Here is a 23,436-nt window from a genome sequence, read left to right on the forward strand (position 1 = left end):
TGGGTAATAAACAGAAGCCCCCCCTGCCAAAATACCGCCGAAGACCGTCCGCGACTGAAGGACTCTCCGCCGAATTGCTGCCGAAGACCAGGAAACAAAATATTGGGACAAATGGTTCCCGACCGTACTCTGGTCGAGACGCGGGACAAACTCCTCAACAGTCCTGATTTTATAGGGACGTCTGGTCACCCTAAGGGCCACACGCGTGGGAATCGCAAATGTGCTTTCCTCCGGGCGGGCTGCCTGCCGAGTGTTAGTGATGGGCTTTGAGATCTTCAGACAAAACAGGCCCGGGAAAGGTTAATCATTAATAATTACATTAATTAATAATAATGGCAATATATGAATTACATTAGTCATTATTATTGAGTCAGTAACAATAATAATAATCCCCCGATTTTATCCCTAGGGGGCTGCCCATCAATTGTGTAACATTTTGAGGGTGATTTTCAAGACACTGAAACAAACCTGCAGCATTAAGCCCCGCCCCCCAGGCATGATGTCATTCATAGGCAGCCCCCAGCTGTCCGAGGTCAGTATCGTTAGCTCTACTTTACAGATGGGAAAACCGATTCATCTCTAAACAAGTTACTCTGGTGCTGGTGCTGATCTCCCTCTGGAAATGCCGGGGAGGGGGGGCCACCTGCCAGTCCCTATGCCAGGGTCGATGAGCAGCTGGCGTGCCGCAAGCAAAACCCACGCACACCTCAATGGAGAGCCCTGCCTGTGCACGGACTGCAAGACCACCCCCAGCGTGTGCAAAGCTGACGTGGACGATGAAGGGTGTTACAATGCTCCAGCGCCAGTTTCATCATGGTTGGAGCACTGGCCTCAAAGGCCAGCGGTTTGCAGCAGCCGTTTCAGTGCAAATACTGACCTTCGCCCAAACGAAATGTCAGAGTCTCAAATTTCCAACATTGTTGCTATTTTCTGCCTCAGAAGCAGGGCCCTTTCCTTGGAAGGGGTGGGAGGAATTGGCCCAGTTTCACTCAAGCTGGTCCGTTTTTTGCCTCCACTGGAAAATGCTGCAGCTCCTCCACAAAAACAGGACCATGGTGTGATGGCAAAAAAGCCGCCTCAGAATTGTAGGTTTTCGAATCTGGTGGTGCATATTCCCTGTGCACACACCGAAACCCACGGCCCGGCTGGCGGGGAGCATAGCGCAGCACTGGGTGAGAGATGGGCTGCACTCGATGTGCAGGGCCTGTAGCATTCACACAGGTGGGGGTAGACAAGGCAGGGGCTGGGGGATGTTCTCCAGGGCTGGGGACCCCCCTCCCCCATGCCTGGGCTATTTTGCCCTGGGAGCAGCCCAGGTAACCCCCAAGGCCGTGTCCCAGGAGCTGTCTGGCGCTGGCCGGGCTCGCAAGGCACCTTCAGCCCAGGCAGCTCCATTGCCCTCAGGACCAGGGAGGAGGTCGTGGCCTTTCAGGGAACCACCAGCTCCAGCAAGCTCTGGGCCAGCTGCCCCAGGTGGACACTCCCACAATGCTGTGCTCACCCCTGCTAGGCCCATCCCCGGCCCCGGGTGTATGAATCTGGGCTCGGCATCTTTTCTTCGTCCCCCAAAGGACCGGAGTGATGCAGCCCTGGGGAGCCCTGGGCTCCTCTGCTCAGGCAGGCACCACTGCAGCAGGTGCTGGACTCCCAGCGCCTCCCCTACGACTACCCAGTGCTGCCTGCCAGCAGAGCTGCTGCCCGAATCACTCTAGAGAGGAAAGAACCCTGGGAAGACACAAAGTGCAGCCCGGCCCAGCCCAGCCCGGCTGACTCGGCCAACCCAGTGTGGCAGCTAACAGCGTGGGACAGGCCTGGCATGGCAAGTGTGCTGCGTGCTTGGGTGTTATTCCTGTGGGGGCAGCAGCTATCCTGAGAGGGGTCTCTGTGACTTACTGCTGTGTGCTGCTAAACAGCTGGTGCGTTCCACCCCAGAGGTGGCTGCATTTTCGTTGTGGCCGGTGTGTGTGAGATCCTGCAAGGTGCTCAGCACCCACTGAAGCTAATGGGAATTGAGTGCAGCAGATATCCCGAGAGGGACCTCTGTGCCCTACCTGAACCAAGTGTCTCCTCATCCCATTACTGTGATCTGTCGTACCTGGACTATGTATTCTCATCATAGTCTGTCCTTCTAGGTGCTGACAAGCCTCTTCACTGTCGTATCCAAGAGCGTTTGTGCTTTCCAGCAGAGAAGGATCATGAGCCTCATTTTACAGCAGGGGAAACTGAGGCACAGAACAGGGATGTGACTTGACTAAGGCCACTCAGCAACTCTCTGATATGGTTAGGAAGAGAACCAAAACTCTCCAACTCCCATTTCTGTCTTTAGCTGCTAGATCACGTTCCTAAGTACTTGGGCTACCAAATATCTCTGGTGGCTACCAAAAGTACTGAGGAACACCAGGAGCCAAGCTGGCGGCTACCGGAACAGGGCAAGAAAATGTCCCTGCAGAAAAAAAAGGCCCTTGGTTAGTTACTGAGATTAAACATGCCAAGAGTGCAGTACCCAAAGGGAGGGAGAGCAGCCTAGGGTTAGTGTTGGGAAATGGGGTTCAGCACTCGGATATGAGTCTCACCTCAGCTCTGCCACTGTCTGCCTGTGGGCCTTGGTTAAGTCACTTCACCCTGTGAAGCACAGACACTGCACGTTTGCCAAGAAAAGCTCATCACTGTGGTTCCAGGAGCACCCGCGATGCCGTAGGTAATTTGCAAACTCAAACAGAGGCAGAGTCCTTGGCCCAACCAGCCTCCTTTGAAACTCCAGCTCTTACGGAGCACACGGGTTAACATTCAGGCAGGACAATGCACAGCCACACGCAGCCCAGTGCAGGGGCTGCAATCAAAGGGCTTGATTTCCTTTATAAACCTACAACCCAATATTCTCCAGCCATGGCCCCAAGCCCCACAGCAATGTCTGGGGCCACTACTAGACAATACTACCGTGTAGTTTGCAAGAGTTCGGCTAGCTTAGTGCTCTGGGGACAGGAGATTCAGGCAGATTAGACCCACTAAAATAGGCAGGTATTAGTGCTCTTAGCAGCCTTCAACCTTCCATGGCTATTTGTCTGCTCTGCACTATTTAAGCCTATGGTACCTGTGGAATATATGTACTAAGGGAATGTCCTCAAGGAAGGAACCTTAGAGTTGAAAAATACAGCGACTATCATCTTGATTTTTTTTTTAACCTTCCAAAGACAGGCGCTTTTTAACCATGTAGCTGGTAAGAGGAGTTTGAATGGGGCGAGGAGGGAATGAATAGGGTTTCCCTCTCAACCGCGGCAAGTTTATTTTTAATAACACAGAACAATAAAAGGCCTTTGAGTCTGAAGTGGTTTACAAAGAGCGGTCCCACTCCTGTACGGCAGCCACGCTCATTCCCATCCAGTTCTGGACGTGCTCCCCACCTTGCAGGCGGCTCGAGAGATCAGCCACCTCTGGGGTGGAAGGCAGCACAGTGCACAGCGGTGCTGCACAAACAGTTGAGGTCAGGAGGGGAAGTAGAATCCTGGATCCGTGCGAAGCTTCAGCGGGGACTGAAGGCTGAATGTAACGTACCTGGGGTGGATTTTAGCCTTGACACGTCAGCTCTGGGGAAAAGTACCCTGAGCTGCGTTATGGCTGCAAACAGTTGGGATCTGGATTTTATTGAATGAAAACATGCCCATTTACACCCGACACACACTAGGGCCAGATCCTCGGCTGGTGGAAATCGGTGCATGCTCTTCTACACCAGCTGAGGTTCTGAACCTGGGTGTCCATAAACCCAGTGTCATTCCTGTACCTCCTCCCCAGCCCTGCCCCGTCCCTAGTGATGGGCCTCTCCATACCCATTTACCTGAGCTCTGGCAGGGCAGCTCAAGTGGAAGCGGAAGCTGAACCAGTCTGGGCAGTAGTGTCAGTTTTGGAGAACCAAACCCGGCCTCCCAATAAGCGCTGTACTGCCTGAAAAGGTTCAGTGTATTGTGCAGTGATGAGACAGGCCCGGGGCAGTGAGCTTCAGGTCTTATTAGTTAGATTATGGGAGCTGCTAGGCCTCTGTGACCCTAGTTGACAGTTGGCAAAGGACTCGCTGTCATGTAACAGCAACACCTCTCAGGCCTGACAAACTCACTACACCTGACACATGGCTGCCATGGTATGTTGTGTAAGGTCTCAAATAAAAGCTTAGATTCTACTGGTCGTCATAAGCATTGTGAGGTGCATGAACAGGTGTCGTGTTATTATGTATGTATTACAAATCCGTTTTCCCCAGACAAAGGAGCGTTGGTTGACTGGGCAGCAAGGTAAGCCAAACGCATTGGGAGTTTATTTGCCTCTAAAGACAACAGGAAAAGCAAACTAACAAGAGGCTGAGAAGAGCAACGCAGCAACCAGCGCTCCGGAAGCAAACAGGAGGCTGCAGTGTGAAGGTTACTGGACTATCAGAAGGAGGCAAATAGGCATTTTTGGTATCCAGCACAGAGGAAGCAAAAGGGCCAGCGTGAAAGCTGGATCCTGGCCCTGGGGGACGGTGACACAGAGGTTGCTTTAGGTGAGAAGCTTATCTTAGACAAAGAGTTTAGCCTGCTAAAGTTATGTTTAGTCTCTCAGCTGGTTCCTCTCTCCTTACTCAGTATCACTTAAATCTCATCTTTGTTAAACTTCTCCTTGTATTATCGTATGTCGTTCTCAGTACATGCTGTAACGTGAGTCACTGACTCAAACAGGTGTGTGCACTGTGTCTCCGGAGATCGCGGACATGGGCATTTCTGGGCACATCCAGGGGAACACGCTCAGCCGGGGGCTCGGGAGCTGGCTACCTGCAAGGCAAAGTAAAGGCTGGCAGACCTTTGGAGGAGATCGGTTGGGTGGCACCTGACTGTGAGTGTCAGGGAAGCGATTCACACTTCAACTCCCTAGCAAGCCTCTTTGCTAAGGCAGAGGGGTAAAGATGTGACCCATAATTCTGGGTGCCCTGAGACGGTGTCACAGCCTCCACCAAGATGTGGGTCCCTCAGTCCTGTTCAAACACAGAATCAGACACCTCCCTGCTCCCAAGACCTGACAAACTAAATAGACAGCAGGTGGGAGGAGAAACAGAAGAGACTTACTCAGGGTCACCTGCAGAACCGGGTGCAGCGCCCAGGAGTTCCTGATCCCACACTAGGGCCCTACCCACTGCACCACACTGCCTCTGGCTAGGAGTGAAAGTGACAATTTATGCGTATTTTCACATGAGAAAAATAAAATAAGGCACATGGGTTTTGCAAAAATAAAATACCCCGATTTCTCCAGGGCCTGTGAGGCTTTGATTATGGATTGGATACAAATGCCCCTTGGGTCCTGCATTCTGTGTGCTTCCAAAGCCTCGCTGTACCAAGGCCGGTGTGGTCTGACCAGATAGCCTGGGGCCTGACTAGCGATGGAGCGATAGCTAGCGGGGTAGGTAGCTAGATAGCCAGGTACTCTCTGGAGACAGAGAGAGGAGAATTTAAAAGCTACCTCAGTGCTTAGACCCCTCGGTGAAAGATGCCTCCTCTCCCCCAACCAGCACCTTCACAGGCTGCTTGGTGCCAAACAAGGATTTCACACATTGCTGTGCAGAATCCTGCAACCTCCCTCTCTCCAGCAGGGGGCGCACACAGACCCCTTTCCTCTCAGTGTCAATTTGGGAACAGAGAAAGGGGCATGAGTGTCCTGGCAGGAATTCCCGGCCCAGCTCTCGATGGGCCCGCTCGGTCCGCAGCCACAGGGCATCCAGAACAGGCTGAAATCCTGCGTATGGCACGGAGCCAACCCCAACGTCTCCAGGATGGCAGAGAGCTCGGGCTGAGCCACGCCGACCCCGGCATTCTAGTGACACGCCAGCAGTGCCAGGACGTGCAGCCTCAGCCCCTGGCAGTGGGAGAGTCCCAGCAGTGCCAGGACGTGCAGCCTCACCCCCCGGGCAGTGGGAGAGCCCCAGCAGTGCCAGGACGTGCAGCCTCACCCCCCGGGCAGTGGGAGAGTCCCAGCAGTGCCAGGACGTGCAGCCTCACCCCCCGGGCAGTGGGAGAGCCCCAGCAGTGCCAGGACGTGCAGCCTCACCCCCCGGGCAGTGGGAGAGCCCCAGCAGTGCCAGGACGTGCAGCCTCACCCCCCGGGCAGTGGGAGAGCCCCAGCAGTGCCAGGACGTGCAGCCTCACCCCCCGGGCAGTGGGAGAGCCCCAGCAGTGCCAGGACGTGCAGCCTCAGCCCCGGGCAGTGGGAGAGCCCCAGCAGTGCCAGGACGTGCAGCCTCACCCCCGGGCAGTGGGAGAGCCCCAGCAGTGCCAGGACGTGCAGCCTCACCCCCCGGGCAGTGGGAGAGCCCCAGCAGTGCCAGGACGTGCAGCCTCACCCCCGGGCAGTGGGAGAGCCCTGGCCTTTCCTGGGATAATCTGCCGCCAGAGCCCAGATTTCAGCCAGTCCCTAGACACCCGATCATTTGAACGCAGCCTCACGCACAGCGAGGGAGGAGTAGGCGGGGCTGTGGCAGCTGAACAGGGTTGTGTCTGTGGCCGAGGGGGGAGAGGAGGTAGCCTGGGGTTATTCTAGTCCATGTCTTAGCTGGCGCCCAGCATGGTGGGATCCGAATGTCTAAAATATCAAGGTTCTGAATGTTCCCATCCCAGATGCCATCTGAACCCACCTTGGCTGGCATAGGCAGCCCCCGCCTCACCCTTTGGGCCACGGAGGCCGAGCAAGTGGGCTCTCTGTTTGGATTCATTTAGCAGGAGGCAAGCTGGGCCATATACCAGCAAGCGCTTCTCCTTCACCACACGGGCAGCGTCCTGCACTTGGCTTCAAAATCCACCTCCTGCAGCTTCCTCAACCCCCATCTCCCGCCTCCTCCTTGCCTTCGCCGCCGCCGCCAGCTCCTTGGGGAGATCTCCAGCTGTTTGGAGCAGGGCACCATCCCGGTCCCTCTGCAAGTAGGCAAGGTGTGTGAGTGCAACAGGCAACAATCCCTCTGCCCTGCCCGTAGGCTCAGGGCCACTGCCAAGCACCACAGTCAAGAAAGTGACAAATAGAACACAGGAAAACAGAGGGCAGCTGCAGAGGTGGCAGCTTCTGCCTGGCTATGGTGATAGTGTCAGCTCTGAGAACCCTGCACGTGGACACAGAGCTATTCCACTGACTCACCCTGGCTGCCAGAGCAGGTGGGTCTCACTAATGCCCTATAAAAGATGGAGAGGCTCTGAGCCAGGTGGAGGCCAGGGAAAAAGGAGAAAGGGCTGGCTGGGAGAAACCCTGGAAACAGCCAATGCAGGGGGGGGGAACCTCTTGGTATTGCAGGGAGGGAAGATGGGTGAGTTTTGGACAATAACCGTTCTAGAGCCAGAGCTGCACTGACCCCACTTGGGATGATGCTGCATTATAGGCAGGCACCTAACTCCTTTGATTCCAGCTACACCAGAGGTTGCTGCTTGGGGTTCTCATGTCTCCAGCTAGTGTGTGCATGTGCATGTGTGCGCGCCTGATGCCCCCTGCTGGAGGGGATGAGCCCTGCTCTGTGGGGGGGGGGGGAGGAGTGAATCTCAGGTGTCACCCCTCCCGCCCCAGAGAGCAGAGGATGCCTAAGGCTATTACAGCAGCACTGAGGACCAGCAGGGCCTGTGTCTCTGGATCTGAGGGGCCTGAGCATTTTCCCTGAAATGCATGTGGTGACTGCCGCAGCCACCGCACAGCTCAGTCCCTGGACCCTTGGGCCACCCCCTTTGCGGGATGGAAATAAGGGGAAACCATGTGGAAAACAAGGGCCCACCCCTTAATTTAAGGGACATTTTAGGGAAGCACCAGTTCCCTGAGCATGTTGTGTGTTTTTCTCTCCAGCGTACACCTCTGCAACCGTTCTCCCAAGCGGCAATGTAACCTTGACACGGTCCCTGTCAGCCGTAGGAATACACTGCAATGCGGCTTAACATCAGGGACGCCCTAAGGGACAAATAAATGAAATATGGGACAGTGCCTTAAAATCAGGGAGCCAAGGGCGGAGTGACACTGGCCTGTGGCAGCTGGTACATGGCCTCAGGTGCCCCCACACAGCTGCCCTTTCTGCCATCCTGCAGGAGGAGTGAGACACACGGCACCAGAGACTCTGCCAGGCGCCGCTGGGGCGGTGGGAGCTCAGCACTGGCAGGCCCAGGGTGTCTCAGGCTGGGTCCCCAGCGACCGAGGCAGCAGCTGCAAGGGTCACTTGGGAAACTATTGACCGGACCCTGCTGGAGAAACAGCTTCATCCTCTAGTAGCCGCAATCTGCACTCACACGAACTCATTCACATCACACACCAACCAAGCACACCCTCAGACAGCCCCTGCCACACAGTCACAATCCTTCACCTCGCACACACACTCCCACACCCTGACACACTCACTCCCAGGCAGACGTACGCATCGAGCACTGGATTCTGAGTGGGGCAGAGTCTCGGTGTCCCAGCCCCTGCTGGGCTCGGCCATTGAGACAGGGCTGGTGCAACCCATTAGGCGACAGGGTGCTAGCATCAGGGGGCGGCATTTTGGGTCCTTCGGCGGCAACCACGGCAGCCGGATGTTTGACCGCCCTGGTCGTCGTTGGCATTTAGGCGGAGGGAGCGGGGGCAGGGGAGCGCAGGGAGGGCTTCCTGCAGCAAGTAAGGGGGCGGGGGCAGCACGCAGGGGAACTCCCCACCCCAGCTCACCTCTGCTCTGCCTCCTCCCCTGAGCACGCTGCCCCCCCTCTGCTTCTCTCCCTCCCCGGCTTGCGGCGTCAAACAGCTGATTGGTGCCGCAAGCCTGGGAGGTGGGAGAAGTGGAGCGGCGATGGCGTGCTCGGGGAGGAGGCGGAGCAGAGGTGAGCTGGGGCGGGGAGCTGCCACACGGCTCCCCGGGCCGGGGGGAGCTGCTGTGGGGGGGGCACAGGGCGGAGGGAGGGAGCCTCTGCGGGGGGGGGCACCTCAGGGCGGGGGGGTGGGGAGCTGCCGCGGTGTGGGGGCGGAGAGCTGCCACAGGGCTCGGGGAGGAGTGGGGGCGCAAGGTGGAAGTTTTGCTTAGGGCACGAAACATCCTTGCACCCGCCCTGCATTGAGACATGGCCTTCTGCAGACGGAGAACGCAAATTGCCTTCCCAACAGCAGCGCCTGGAGAAGCAGCAGGTACTTTGTTTGTAAAGCACTGTGCAAACTCCGGCATGCCGCCAAGAAGACACAATGCTACAAGGCCCTATGTCCCACAGGGCCACCCAGAGGATTCAGGGGGCCTGGGGTCTTCGGCGGCGGAGGGTCCGGGGGCAGAAAGACCCCCCGCCGCGGGTCTTTGGGGCACTTCGGCGGCAGGTCCCGGAGCAGAAGGACACCCCCCCCCCGCTGCCAAATTGCCGCCGAAGACCCAGAGCAGAAGAAGCTCCGGGGGCCCGGGCCCCGCGGAGTGAGTAAAGGACCCTGCTCCAGGGGCCCCAAAAAACTCTCATGGGGGCCCCTGCAGGGCCTGGGGCAAATTGCCCCACTTGCCTCCCTCCGGGGCTCAGGTTGGGGGCCCCAGATCAATGGCTGCTTTTGAAAATTTAGCACCCACTGACCAAGCCTCGTGGCCCCATGTATTGCAGCCCACAGACAGCGGAGCACTGCAGCTGCGGTGCCATAACCAAGGGCAAGGTGAGCTTAGCACTTAGTGTATAATATCGGAATTGCTTTAGCCACCACTGGAATGCAGCCCCCTCTGGGGGGACAGATGGCAGCTGCTTAACAATCTATAGCAAAGCAAAGAACTAGATGCCACCAAATGCCCACTCTGAGACCCTCTGTACTAACTGAAAACATCCCATTCACTGGCTACCGACAAATCCGAGCCCAGCTATTAAAGGCTCCATATTTGTACCCAGTCAGCAGGGCCACGAGCATTGGGTGTCCTGCCTGGGACCTCCCTGGGAGCCAGGGGAGCTCTGGGAACAAGCACCAGAAGTGAACTTGGCCCAGTGCTTCCTTCTGCAGCTGCTGTCTCTGCAGAGTCCTCTCCCTGCTCATGTGCCCACTAGCTTTCCTCCTCTCTTTCCATCTACCACTGTCTCTGTCCTCCTCCTCGTCCCCTATCACTCTCTCCTTCTCCCCCACTCCTCCCCTCGCCCGTTCACTCCCCTTCACTCGCGGTAGCCCCTGGCGTGGGGCTTCGGCCAGAGAAGCCCGGGGTTTCTGACACGGTCAGGACACCAGCCCCAGAAGGCGGAGAGTGAGCCCAGCACGGGCCTCCCCTGGGGGATTCTGACAGCCCAGCTGACACCCGGATTGGGGCACCGGTCACACCCAGACGCTGATGGATGTGGCCTCCCTGGGGGCTCCCTCTGTGCCCACTGCTGGCATCCCTCAAACTCCATGTGGGCCATCCCGCTGGGCAGATCTCCTCGCCTCCCGGTGGCCTACAGAAGGGAGGCCCTGGTGGAGCCTGGCGGAGTGGAGCCCAGCCAGCCCTTGGGTCTCAAAACCCTGGCGCCACAAGCTGCTGGGCCCCCCTTCCTGGAGAGGGCCAGGGTCAAGGTCAAGGAATATCGTTGTCGGGGCCGGCAGGGATAACAGCAGGATTAAGGCATTAGAGGGGATCTGCAGACACCAGGGTGGAAAGCGAGTGGCTGTGTGGGGCAGAGGCCTGCGCGGTTCCCTGCTAGCCCAGCTGCCTCGGAGACAGACCCACCATGGAGAGACCCAGCCCCCCCAGCCCCAGAGGCCTCCCCGCGACATAGCACCTGGGCCATCCCACATGGCTTGGGGCACCTCGACCGCACAGAGAGGCAGACGGGCGGCCGGGGCTCGGAGACGGGCAGCGGCAGCAGGGGGTATGTGGCTGGAGGGTGGGTTCGACAGACCCAGGTGCTTAGAGGAGCTGAGCTGGGAAGGGGAGTGACGGGGCTCCAGCGGGGGCTCAGGATGGAGGCTGAGGCCCTGCTGGCACTGGCTGTGCCATGCCAGGTCACGGGCCCCCTCCTTCGCCCCGTGCAGCCCTCTGGAGGTCGGTGGGCTCATGCTGCGGTACCTGCAAGGAGCCATGCACCTGCACAGGCCTGGCCAGCTGGGACCGGGGCCGGGAGAGTTATGCAAACCAGGCTAGGCCGGGTCAGCGGAGGGGCTGGGCCCCAGGGCCGACAGGGACATGGTGGCTGCAATCCGGGGAGAGGCGCTTCCACTGCTGCTCTCTGGCCACACCTGATGTCCAGAAACCATCGTGATGGATGCAGACGGACAGACAGCTACCTCCCGGACAGACAGACTGGGGGCTGCAGGGCTGTCAGCCCCACACTAGGGCCCTGTGAGAACCGTCTCAGGAGAAGAGGGGTGGCCTTCACCCCCTCTGCTCCCGACACGGCTGTGTCTCCTGGTCCTGCAAAGGTGTTGGCCTGCCCGGCCCTGGCCGCGGCCCTACTGTGCTGTCCTTCAACCTCCAGCCTGCCGCACATCTAGAAGCAGCTGGGATTAGGGGGCCCAGGCAGCAAGTGTAAAAAATTGGGATGGGGTGGGGGGGGTAATAGGCACCTATATAAGAAAAAGCCCCCAAAATCAGGACAGTGCCTATAAAATCGGGACATCTGGTCACCCTAGCTGGGATCCCCCACCCCAGTTGGGCCGGCTGATGGCTGGAGCTGTCCCAGCCGCCGTGTCTGCAGCCGAGCCGAGCCCTCGGGGTTAGCGAGGTGCCGGAATGCAGCGCGGCGCGAGACACAAGAGGATTAGGCAGCAAAACTCAGCCAAGGTTCGAAAGGCTGGAATGGCGACAAGACGGGGATTGAAGTGGAGCCACCTGTCCCTGGCACATGCACGCACACACACACACACAAGTGCACCCACACACACATGCGTGTGCACACACCTGCGCACGCACACACATGCACGCACACTCACCCACACGTACATGTGTGCACGCGCACACGCACCCACACGGTTAATCCGGGCACCACCAAGGCAATGAGATTGTGAGCCAGTGTGAGGCGGGGGGGCTGCGTACATCCCCCCCCCCCCCGCCTTCTGCAGCTGGGCAGGCTGGGTGATCGCGGAGGTGCCCCAAGGAGGTGCCTTGCGCTTTATCTCCATGTGAGCGATTTCCCACACAGACGCTGATTAAAAGTCTAATCCCTGTGCAGGGCAGGGCCATGCTGTGAGCCAGGGCCGGGAAATAGAGACACTCCATGCAGCGTATTGGTAGAGAGGGGGGATTTTAGGGTTAAATCTCTATGCCCCCCAACACGCAGACCCTCCCCTCTGATTTTGCTATGCAGCCAAGCCCGTTACCCTGAACCTTGGATTGGGCTGACCCTCCCCCGAGTCAGAGATTGGTCTAATTTGAACCCAGAGGCTTAGAGACCCTTTTGAACTAATTTCTTTGATGGAATCAGAAAAGCTCCATCCTAGGCCGCCGAGCGGCCGTGTGAGTTTTGCTCGGTCTCTCTCTGAGGCCAGGGATGGAGGGAGACAGGCACACACAGGCCCTGGGCCTGGGGGTTGTCTGCTCTGGAGGGAAGAGGGCTGGGGGAGGTGGAGGCTGAGTTTTAATCTTCATGGAGCCGAGATGCCCCCTTGGCTCCCTGCCACCCTACGTGAGGGGGGTTTGTTTAGAAAACAGCCGCTGTTCCTAGGAGGGTTGGGGAAAGGGACCGGCCCATGCCCCCTTCACGCACCCACCGTCCCCCCCAGCCAAAGCTGAGGTCACTCAGCTCTCAGCAGCCAGTGGCATGTGTGGGCTCCAGCCATCATCGAGGGTGGGTCCAGGTGCACTGGGGAGCAGCCCTAGTGCAGCTAAAGTGCCTGGGGGGATTTCGGGCTGTTACTCAGAACAGGAAGGGACCTACGCCAAAGCCCCAAGCAGCACCGGCCTTCAGGTCTGGGTCTCAGCTCCACAGCTGGGCCTCTGCCAGCAGACCCTGCCGGGCAGAACCCTGCCTGCTCCAGCCCTGCGGGGGTAGAGAGGACAGAGGGTCGTTGGCGTTGCCAAAGAAGCAAATCACCCTATAAACAGAGTGAGGCTAGGCCCGGGGTCACGCCCCAGCCCAAAGACCTGGGTTCAAGTCTTGCTCCATCCTAGACTTGCTGTGTGTCACTGGGGCTCTGGCCAGGAAGGGGACCTGATGGTTAGGTGCCTCCTCAGCCCTGAGTTAGGTGCCCAGGCACCCTGCACAAGGCCGCGGAGCGTCAGGCGTCTAAAGAAGGTAAGTGCAGAACTCACTAAGCCAGTCAGGAGGAAATGCTGAGGAGATGGGGGTGGCCCTCACCCTGCCACGCAAAGGGAGCCGGGAGCTGTTTGGGCTGGCAGGAGGTGCCTGTCTCTGCCAGCAGCTCTCAGCTGTGACCCCTCGCCTGGCGTTAGGCACCAAAACCAGCTCAGGCCTTGCTGGCAAAAGGAGGAGGTGCTGCTGCCATGCCCATCCCTGTGATCAGAGCACACCTCTGGGTGGGGAGACCAGCATTCAAATCCCCCAGGGCCTGATAGCGGCAGGGACCACACTCTGGTCTCCCACCTCGCGAGTGCCCTAATCGCTGGGCTGCGTCTCACCAGCTGAAGCTGTTCTGGTTTTGTATGAAATACATGTAACCCTTCTGCCCTTCTGAGTTGGCAGCAACAAGGGCCGGGTTCAGTATCCAGGGGTTCCGTTTCAATAACACAATGCAAAACCGGCTCGAGCCCCCACCCAGTGACCTGGGACAATTACCTACCACCCCCCCGGGCGCCTCTAGGAGGCAATGCTTCCCCTCTCACAAGCACAGAGTCTGAGTGTAGCAAAATCCTCTTAATAAAGGAGGGAAACAATGTGGCATCATATTGGGGAAATACCACAAACAGGATTCATAACATAAAGCATGAGCGAAAGAACCACCAAGTAAGTTTGGCAATGTCCTTTCCCCCTTAGGGTCTTAAGTCCAATCACCCCAAAGTCCAACAACCCAAAAGTCTCTGTCCCTGGTCAGTGCCGCCCCAGAGTTCAAACGTTTATCTGCAGAGTTTTACGCCCCCAGCCTGGGTGGAAATGGGGGGGCACACAGGGTGTTAAGGGGCACCTTACGTGGGTCGGGGCCGACTGCCCTGCCTCTCCGTGGAGTTCTGCTGCAGCCTTCACCACGACCGGCTCCACTCCACCAGCTGCGCCGCTCCTCCAGCCAATCCGTGAGCCACTCCAGCCGTCCCCGCAAACCGCTCCACTCTGCTCCGCTCACTCGCTCACTGTTCTGTGGGTCGCTCCAACCGTCCCACAAACCGCTCAGCTCTGCTCACTGTTCCATGGGCTGCTCCAACCATGCTGCAAACTGCTCTGCCAGCTGCTTAGCAATAGATCTTCAGGCTCCCCCACTAGTTAACACAGCACTCAGTGATCTCAGCTCAATAAGTTTAGCTCTTTTAGTGATTTCAGTTTGTAGTAGGGGAGCCCCAGTATCCCAAAGTGAATTCAGCTCAGCAGTCTCTAGATGGGCTCCTAATGGAATCAAAATTAGCTCTGCTCTTCAACAGTGAAGAGAGGAGAAAGTGCAATTGGTGTTCCAGGCCCTCAAAAGGCACCCATATCATCAGGTACACACACCTGTTCCCCCAACCACTCTCTCTTCACTGGGTTTTGGAACCCATGTCTCTTGTTTAGCAAGTGCTACATAGTTGATGGTGAGACCCTCTGTCATAAAACAGTTCCATAGTCCTTCATTCACATAATCAGGGTAACAACACTTTATTCCTCCTGCCCCAATAACAGAGAAATTGGGGATCCCACAGCTGTCAAAGTGACCATTTCGGGCTGCCGTGGACTCGTGCTAGGCGGGGTAGGTGTGCCTATGCAAACAAGATCAGCCCCTGAAATTCTTTTCCACACTGGCCATAATTAACCACCAGATGTCAGGGTAGAGCTCATCCTGACTTTGCTTACATACGTAAACACTCAGCAGGCATGCTGGGGCACCCTGGGGGCGGGAGACCCAGCTGCTCCAGGACTATTTAATTATCTTACAGAGTGAAGCAGCTTCAGCAGCAGAGACAGAGTGCTCCCCTCCCATCCAGCGTACCCTGCAGCACCTGGACGATGACAGACCTGGGTTTAAGTCCCATCTGCTCTCAGGCAGAGCAGGGATTTGCACCTGTCTCTCCATAACCTAGGGAAGTGGGCTAACCACAGGGACACTGGGGGACACGGTGGGGTCCTAGGCACCAGGTCCCTGGCTGACATATAGGTGCCATGGGGAATGGGACAGACAGCGGCTTCTGGGGGTCTGTGTTTTGGTGTTAGGCACTGATGGTGGCAGTCAGAGCTAGATTCACAAAGGGACTTTGTGCTGTGCCACCAAGCATCCCAACACCTTCCTCCTGGTGCCTCAAAAGCCACTGGGATTCAACCTCAGCCAGGCGCCCTGTGCCATGGAGAGGGAGAGGGAGGAGCCTTAGCCTGCGACCCACAGAACCCGGCATGCCAGGCAGGGAACCCCTTGAGCCGCCCTGGCTGATGCTGAGGAGTAACTAACCACTGGGCTAACGGCAGTTCCCCCCCCCCCCGGAGAGTACCTAACCACAGGCTAATGGCAGCTCCCACCCCCGGGCGAGTACCTGACCATGGGCTAACTGCAGCTCCCACCCCCGGGTGAGTACCTAACCACAGGCTAACGGCAGCGCCCCCCTCCACCCTCAGGTGAGCACCTCACCACGGGCTAACGGCAGCTCCCCCCTGCACCCCCGGGCGAGTACCTAACCACGGGCTAACGGCACCTCCTCCCCCCTAGCAAGTATCTAATCACGGGCTAATGGCAGCTCCCACCCCCGGGGCAAGTACCTAACCACCGGGCTAAAGGCAGCTCCCACCCCCGGGCGAGTGTGATGCTCTGTACTTCGGGGGAATACCCTACACCCCCATGTTCATCTGTATAAAATGATTGTGTGGTATGCAAAGTTTGTCATGTTGGGTGTCTTTGGAAGGCTCATAATAAACTGAGCATTGTTCTTATAGTAACATTATACGTTATAATTTCATGTATATAGTTATGAGGCTGAAAATGTGTCCTCATGGCTTAAAGCAAGCCCAGGCAAAAACTCTCCAAGGGCAGAGGGGCAGTTCACACCTCATCAGGGCGTGGATGGGACAGACCCAGGCTAGCTTTACAAGGAACAATGGACACTGGCTTAGACAGCAACAAAAGAATCGGTTAGACCAGGGGTGGCTCCTGAGCCCCATGCGGCTCTTCAGAGGTTAATATGCGGCTCCTTGTCTAGGCACCAACTCTGGGGCTGGAGCTACAGGTGCCAACTTTCCAGTGTGCTGGGGGGTGCTCGCTGCTCAACCCCCCTGCTCGCCCCAAGCCCTGCCCCCGCTCCACCCCTTCCCCCAAGACCCCTGCCCCTTCCCTGAGCCTGCTATGCCCTCGCTCCTCCCGCCATAGCCTCCTGTGCACATGAAACAGCTGATTGCTGTGGGAGGGGGAAGCAGGCGCTGAGTGGTGGGGCTGCCAGCAGCTGGGAGGTGCTGGGTGGGAGCTGGGGGGCTGCTCTTTGGCAATGTACATTGGTAAACTCTGGTTCCTTCTCCGGCTCAGGTTGGCCACCCCTGTGCTAGACCCTCGAGGGAGTCACGCTCCTTCCTTTGGGCAGTTTGGGACTGCGAGGAGGTAATGCTCACCTGAGTCTCAAGGGGAGGGGGACCAAGGCCAGGAGGCAAGAAAGGACATGTTAAAAAGGAGAGATGTTTACCATGCTCGCTCGCTCTCCCTCCTACATCTACAGACACCACCACACCAAGTGACTGACGCGCTGATCAAAGGGGAGAGCCTGGCTGAAGAGCAGCCAGCCAGCCTGTGGTGAGAAGAATCTAAGTTTGTAAGGACATTGAAAGCGATAAGATCAGGTTAGAACGAGTTTTGCTTTTATTTCATTTGACCAAATCTGACTTGTTCTGCTTTGATTTATAATCTCTTAAATCTACCTTTACAGTTAATAAATCTGTTTGTTGATTCTACCTGAAGCAGTGCGTTTGGCTTGAAGTGTGACAGAGGCTCCCCTTGGGATAACAACCCTGGTACATATCGATTTCTTTGTTAAACTGATGAACTCATAAGCTTGCGGCATCCAGTGGGCTTAACTGGACACTGCAAGACGGAGGTTCCTGGGTTGTGTCTGGGACTGGAGATATTGGCTAGTGTCATTCAGTTGCACAGTCCAAGGAGCAGTTCCATGCCAGAGGCTGTGTGTGACCAGCCCAGGAGTGGGGTGCTCACAGCAGAGCAGGGTCAGGCTGGCTCCCAGAGTCAAGGGTTGGAGTGACCTAGCAGATCACTGGTCCAGATAACACCAGGGGGGAACGTCCCAGCGAGTACTTAACCACAGGCTAAAGGCAGCGCCCACCCCCTCCCCCCGGGGCGAGTACCTAACTACCAGGCTAAAGGCAGCCCCCGCCTGCAGGCAAGTGTGAAAGGCAGCTCCCACCCCCCAGGTGAGGACTGAACTACTAGGCTGAAGGCAGTTCCTCCTCCTCCGCTGCTTGGTTTGTGTGCAGCGTAATGGCCCCTATGTATGAACAATGGTTCAGGCCCCGCAGGTAAAACAGGCGCGTCACCACCTGTCTTCCCCCATGCATGGATCTCTCTGGTACCTGGGCGGGAGGGGAGAGAGGGATCCAGCCTCCTGCAGGGCTCAGCAGCCGTGGAGCCGGGTTTCCTGAACCAGTGGTGCCTACATCTGGGACTAATGCACCTGCATCTCTTCAATGTCTAAACCTTGCTCCCGGTTTCTCTGTGCCTCAGTTCCCCTTTGGTACGAGGCTAACAGCACATCAAGGGGGGGTGGGAGGTGAATCCCTCAAAGGCTGCGAGGGGTTCAGATACTGTGGTGACTGAGGCCAGGAAGTGCCACACACGGATGGATTTCCACCATGTTCCACCGTGGGGAGATTTTGCTGCATCCAGGCAGACGCATTGGCCTGTTTGCTGGCTGTACCCACGGGAGCTGTTTTCTCTTGCGCAGGGAGTGCGCACAAGAGCCCCACGGGAGCATGCCCCACGGGAGCAGATGTGAACGCTGCACATGCCGGCAAGTACCGGTCACTCGAGTGGGTGTGACGGCCACCGTCTGGGCCAGCACCAGGGCCGGCTCTAGGTTTTTTGCCGCCCCAAGCAAAATAAAATTTGGCTGCCCCCCACCCCAGCCCTGGGCTCCCCCCCACACACACCTCGTGCTGCACGAGCTCTGGGCTCCCCCATTCCCCTCCACCAGTGCCCCCCACCCACACACCCCCTGCTGCCCCCAGCCCTGGGCTCCCCCCACCCACACACCCCCTGCTGCCCCAGCCCTGGGCTCCGCCCCCTCCACCCCCTGCCACCCCAGCCCTGGGCTCTCCCCCCACACCTGCACCCTCCTTCCGCCGCAGCCCTGGGTCACTGGTAACTCGCTCCCAGGGCGGGTCATTCAGCAGGAATTTTGGATGTGCACAGAACACAGACAGGACTGGTTCCCATATGGTTCCAGAACTGCAGTAAAGTGGAACAATTTTCAGCTTGTGTGATTGGAGGATATCTGGATGCATATTATAAGACTGTCCTCCATAAATGAGGAAAAGTTGAGTTTATTATTCTTTTGTTCCACTCTTTCTTTCTATGGGGAATTTGCCAGTGCAATATCACTGTCTTCCTTTTAAACAAACAAACAAACAAGGCAATGGCTGTTGAAAATAGCAATTCCAGTCCTAATAACCACTGGGAAGCATTTCTTGCTCAATTTTATCCTACTTTTTCTACAGCAAATTATAGTGGATCAGTATATTTGATTTGGGAGAAATGAAGTAACAGCTGCCCAAATTGAGCTTGAGCACTCCTGAATTGTGAGGTGCTCAAATCTGGAAGGCAGGTGCTAGATTCCCTTTCTGAATATTAGCTATATCTGGAATGGAAAAGTCAATTTCTGCTTCCATGGCTCAGAACTGGAAATCCTCCTACGTGCCTGGTACTGTATCTAAAGCTGCCCAGCTCCAGTAGAGCCTCCCCTCCCTTACTTTTCATTTTAAATTCTAGTGGGCTCCACGTACCTCCCTTGCTAGGCTTCAGATAGAGAGGGGCACTGTCCATTTAGTCCACCCAATTCCTTCTTTGGGGGCTGCAAGGTGAGGTCACACCAGTATCCCTAAGCCAGTCTGGGGATGTCTTCTGCAGGGGATATCTGGGCCAAAGCCTTCTACCCCTTGGGCACACTTGTTCCCCACTCACAGTGCCACCCCGCTCTAGCAGTGAGCTCAAGCTGCAGCATGAGGTTTAAGCTACCATACTCCCTCACCCCCAGTGCTGCTGGTAGTGGCCAAGGGAATGCTGGGAAATGTAGTTCTTTCCCTGCTCCAGGGCTGGCTCTATTGGCAGGGAGCTAACCAAGGACCTACAGCTCCCAGGACCCCCTGTTGGTTCTCAGCTCCCAGGCTGGATCCCTGCCAGCTGCTGCCCTGCAAATGGGCTGCTCCAAGCAGCTGCTTGCTTTGCTGCTGCCTAGAGCCGCCCCTGGCCAGCAGCCAGGGCTGAACTGGACCCGGCAGAGCTGAAAGCATGAGCTGCAACAGACTCCTCTCCGCTGTGGCTCAGGAGCAGCCGGGACAGTGCACCATGAACTCACCAGTGCAGTGCCCTGCAGTCAGTGCTGCTGGAACATGGGTCTCAAAATCCTGATTTAACAAAGGGGGGGGATTCACAATTTCCCCCACCAAAATATTTCCCAACTTTCAACTCAGCTCTAAACGCCAGGGGTGGGGGATGGGCAGAGGTACCTGCATTTTCAGTGTGAAGCACCCTGCACTCCAGCTGGCACCCAGGGGGGCTCAGCACCGGGCCCTGCAGGGCTCAGGAATGAGCTAAGCATCATCAGGTGTCGGGGGGAGGGTTTGTGCTGGGAGGGGCAGGAAGCCCTGAGCACATGCCCTACCCCCACCTGCCATGGGGGGTGCTTTGTGGCACTATCCCCCCCCCCCTTCAGGTACAGAGGTGGAAACATTTTGGAGAGGGTTTGGGGCTCCGTGAGGGAAAATCCCATCCTGGGAGGGTCATATCATAAGTGAAGTTTCCAGCCAGGGGAAGTTTAATTAGCTATAGACTGAGCCCGTGTTAGTGGATGCTAGTGTCAGAGGGAGTGAGAGCAGGTGTGTGTGTTAGTGTGTGTGCACACTAGTATCAGCAGGTGTGTGTGCATGCATGAGTGTGTGTGCATATGCTAGTATCAGCAGGGGTGTATGAGTGGACACCAGTGTCAACAAGTGTGTGTGTTAGCATGCGCACTAGTTTCAGCAGGTGTGTGTGAGTGCATGCTAGTGTCAGCAGGTGTGTGCATTAGCGTGTGCACTAGTGTCAGCAGGTGTGTCCATGCTAGTGTCAGCAGGTGTGTGTGAGTGCACTCTAGTGTCAGCAGGTGTGTGTGAGTGCACACTAGTGTCAGCAGGTGTGTGTGCATGTGCACACTAGTGTCAGCAGGTGTGTCCATGCGCATGTCAGCAGGTGTGTGAATACACTAATATCAGCAGGGGTGTGTGTGAGTGCACGCTAGTGTCAGCAGGTGTGTGTGAGTGCACTAATATCAGCAGGTGTCTGTGTGAGTGCACACTAGTGTCAGCAGGTGTGTGTGTGTGTGTGTAATTATTATTATTTGTATTACAGCAGAACCCACTGGCCAGCCGAGGCTGGGCACATTGTGCCAAGCGGCAGGCAGAGTAATAGCTGGGCCTTGCCATGGAGCGTGTCTAGCGGCCCCAGCCCAGCTGCCCCCCGGCAAAGGGTGGAACAGATGAGCAGCATGAGGGGTGCAAACCTCACTTGGGGCCAGGGTGTGTTAGTTTAATCCTTTGGGTGGGATTTAGTGCTGGGCAGGGTGGAATTGGCTAACTGGGGAGATCGGGGGGGAGCAGGGCCACAGAAGACCATTGGGATGGGGGGGTGATCAGGGCATGGGAGAGGAGGGAGGGAAGGTAGGCAAGGGAGCATGCGGGGGTGGGGGGGAAGTGAGAGTGGGCGGGAGGGGTCAGAGCCAGCCAGCACAGGGGCAAGAATGGCCAGTCAAAGCCACCTGATGCTCGGTCATTCCCCGTGTGTGGGAGGCTCCCTGCTGCAGAACCAGCTTCTAGGACTGCTCCAGTGTGGGTGGGGGCTCCTCCCTGGGACTTCCGTCTTCCCCAGCTCACATGGCTCAGGGGACAGGGTGCACTGTGAACATGGCCATGGTTTCAATGTGTGCACACACATGTGAGAGTGTTTGCCTGGGCACACGTGTGTAGGAACATGCATGTGTGAGCATGTACATGTACATACCATGCATGTTTACAAACATAAGAATGGCCATACTGGGTCAGACCAAAGGTCTATCTTTGCAAGTGTCCATACAGACATGTGGTGCGTGCATATATGGGTCTATGTGCCTGTTCCTGTATGTTTGCATACATACTGGGCTGCATTAGAAGGAGCATGGCCAGCAGATCAAGGGAGTGATGAGGCCACACCTGGAGTGTTGCGTCCAGTTTTGGTCCCCCCACTACAGAACGGATGTGGACAAATTGGAGAGAGTCCAGCGGAGGGCAACGAAAATGATTAGGGGGCTGGAGCACATGACTTATGAGGAGAGGCTGAGGGAACTGGGATTGTTTAGTTTGCAGAAGAGAAGAATGAGGGGGGATTTGATAGTTGCTTTCAGCTACCTGAAGGGGGGTTCCAAAGAGGATGGATCTAGACTGTTCTCAGTGGTACCAGATGACAGAACAAGGAGCAATGGTCTCAAGTTGCAGTGGGGGAGGTCTAGGTTGGATAATTAGGAAACACTATTTCACTAGGAGGGTGGTGAAGCACTGGAATGGGTTCCCTAGGGAGGTGGCGGAAGCTCCTTCCTTAGAGGTTTTTAAGGTCAGGCTTGACAAAGCCCTGGCTGGGATGATTTAGTTGGGGTCGGTCCTGTTTTGAGCAGGGGGTGGGACTAGATACCTCCTGAGGTCCCTTCCAACCCTGATATTCTATGATTCTATGTATGAGGGTGTATCGGTGTGGCTGGTTGTGTGCTGCTGTGTATGTACGTTAGGTGTGGATATGTGCCCACTGCCTGGCTCACAGCCCAGCTTTTGCTTAGCAATGCCTGGAAGTACTTTGGTTCAGGCTTCAGGCCTCAGACTGGGCCTCTGACACAAGAGTTTGTTTCAGGGCCTCATCTTACTACACTGTGTGTAGAGGGGGTTGCGTCAGCAGCGTCTCGAGCAAAGAAGCCACGTTCCTTGCTGGCTAATCCAAATGACTTCGCCCCACCTGCAACTACTTGCCCATTGCCCAGGTGCCAGGTCTGGGATCAGGTGACAGCTACAGGCCAACTGGCAGCTGGGGAGGGCGAGCCATGCCAAGCTGGAGCTGCTGGCAGCAAGGGGCAGAAGCCTAAAGAGGAACAGGCTGGAGGGAACACCAGGCAGCAGGGGCTGAGACACTGGCAAGCAGGGGAAGGCTGACTTGACTTACAAGAGTCTGGCTGGAGACCTCCACGAAGGGAAACTGAGGCAAAGGCCGGGCCTGACACCCAATCGGGCACCCCCTGTTACAACGATGCCTTTAGCCATGAACCTGCTGAGCTACTTTGGCTGAATTTTGCCGACTCTCAGCTGGTCCTGATGAATAACTCACAGGCCAGGCAGAGGATAGTGGGACTCTGTTCATTTTGTGCTGCTGCCACATTTTCAGTCACTAAAACATGAGGGAAACACTTGGAAATAAACATCAGTAGGAGCCTCCGGAGAACTGAGTCCAGGTTCCAAGAGCTAGGGAGCAGCACTTCCTCTCCACCCACCATTCTCCCGCCCCAGCCCCAGCCCAATCCCTGGGCCCTGGAGACGCCCTGGCTACGCAGAACGTTTCGGCCGTTAGCGCTGATTGCAGGAGTGTCAAGGGCTCTCATGCTTGAGCACCCGCCACAGGAGGGCGCTGCTGGCTCAGCGCAATGGGACACACTCCTCCCAGCCGTCCCTGAGCTGTGGTTTGTGGCTAGTGGCCAGGGGGGCATATGGCCACCAGATTGCGATCCAGGGGGCCATCTGACCAGACTCATCCTGAACGAATCAGAAACCTGCCAGGTATGGTTCAGAACTGAGCACACCCCCGGCGTACATGTACCCACGAGGCACACGATGCCAGTCTATACGCGCCTGTACGCGCGCTCAGAGAGCTGTGCTCATGGCAGGGACATGCTAGGGCTGCCAGGGTAAATATGGGCCCCTTGGAACCAGTCTCTCAGCCTCGTGCAGGCGCAGGGAGCCACCAGGGCTAACTGTCCCCTATGTGCTTCAGCTCCTTCTGCAGCTTCTCGGTGAGCTTCTTGAAGGAAGGCCGCTTCCCCGGCTCTGTCTCCCAGCAGCTCTTCATCAGGGCGTAGAGGGAGGGTGGGCATTCCTCAGGGGCCTCCATCCGGTACCCCTTCTCCACCATCTCCGTCACTTCCTTCAGAGTCTTGGGCAGAGAGAGAGAGACCTGCTGTGA

The 23,436-nt window shown here is 56.9% G+C and overlaps 1 protein-coding gene across 6 annotated transcripts in view; it reads right to left on the reverse strand.

The window, feature by feature from the left end:
* Positions 1–21,867: 21,867 nt before the first annotated feature.
* Positions 21,868–23,436, reverse strand: part of MATK (megakaryocyte-associated tyrosine kinase) — a 30,689-nt gene continuing 29,120 nt past the window's right edge. For all 6 annotated transcript variants that reach the window (XM_044998610.1, XM_044998605.1, XM_044998607.1 and 3 more), the window contains exon 13: positions 21,868–23,406. In XM_044998610.1, the coding sequence (XP_044854545.1) occupies positions 23,224–23,406 (183 nt within the window). In that variant the 3' untranslated portion in view covers positions 21,868–23,223. The remainder of the gene's footprint in view (positions 23,407–23,436) is intronic.

This window comes from Mauremys mutica, chromosome 24 (genome assembly GCF_020497125.1).
Source record: "Mauremys mutica isolate MM-2020 ecotype Southern chromosome 24, ASM2049712v1, whole genome shotgun sequence".
In the NCBI taxonomy this organism is placed as follows: domain Eukaryota; kingdom Metazoa; phylum Chordata; order Testudines; family Geoemydidae; genus Mauremys; species Mauremys mutica.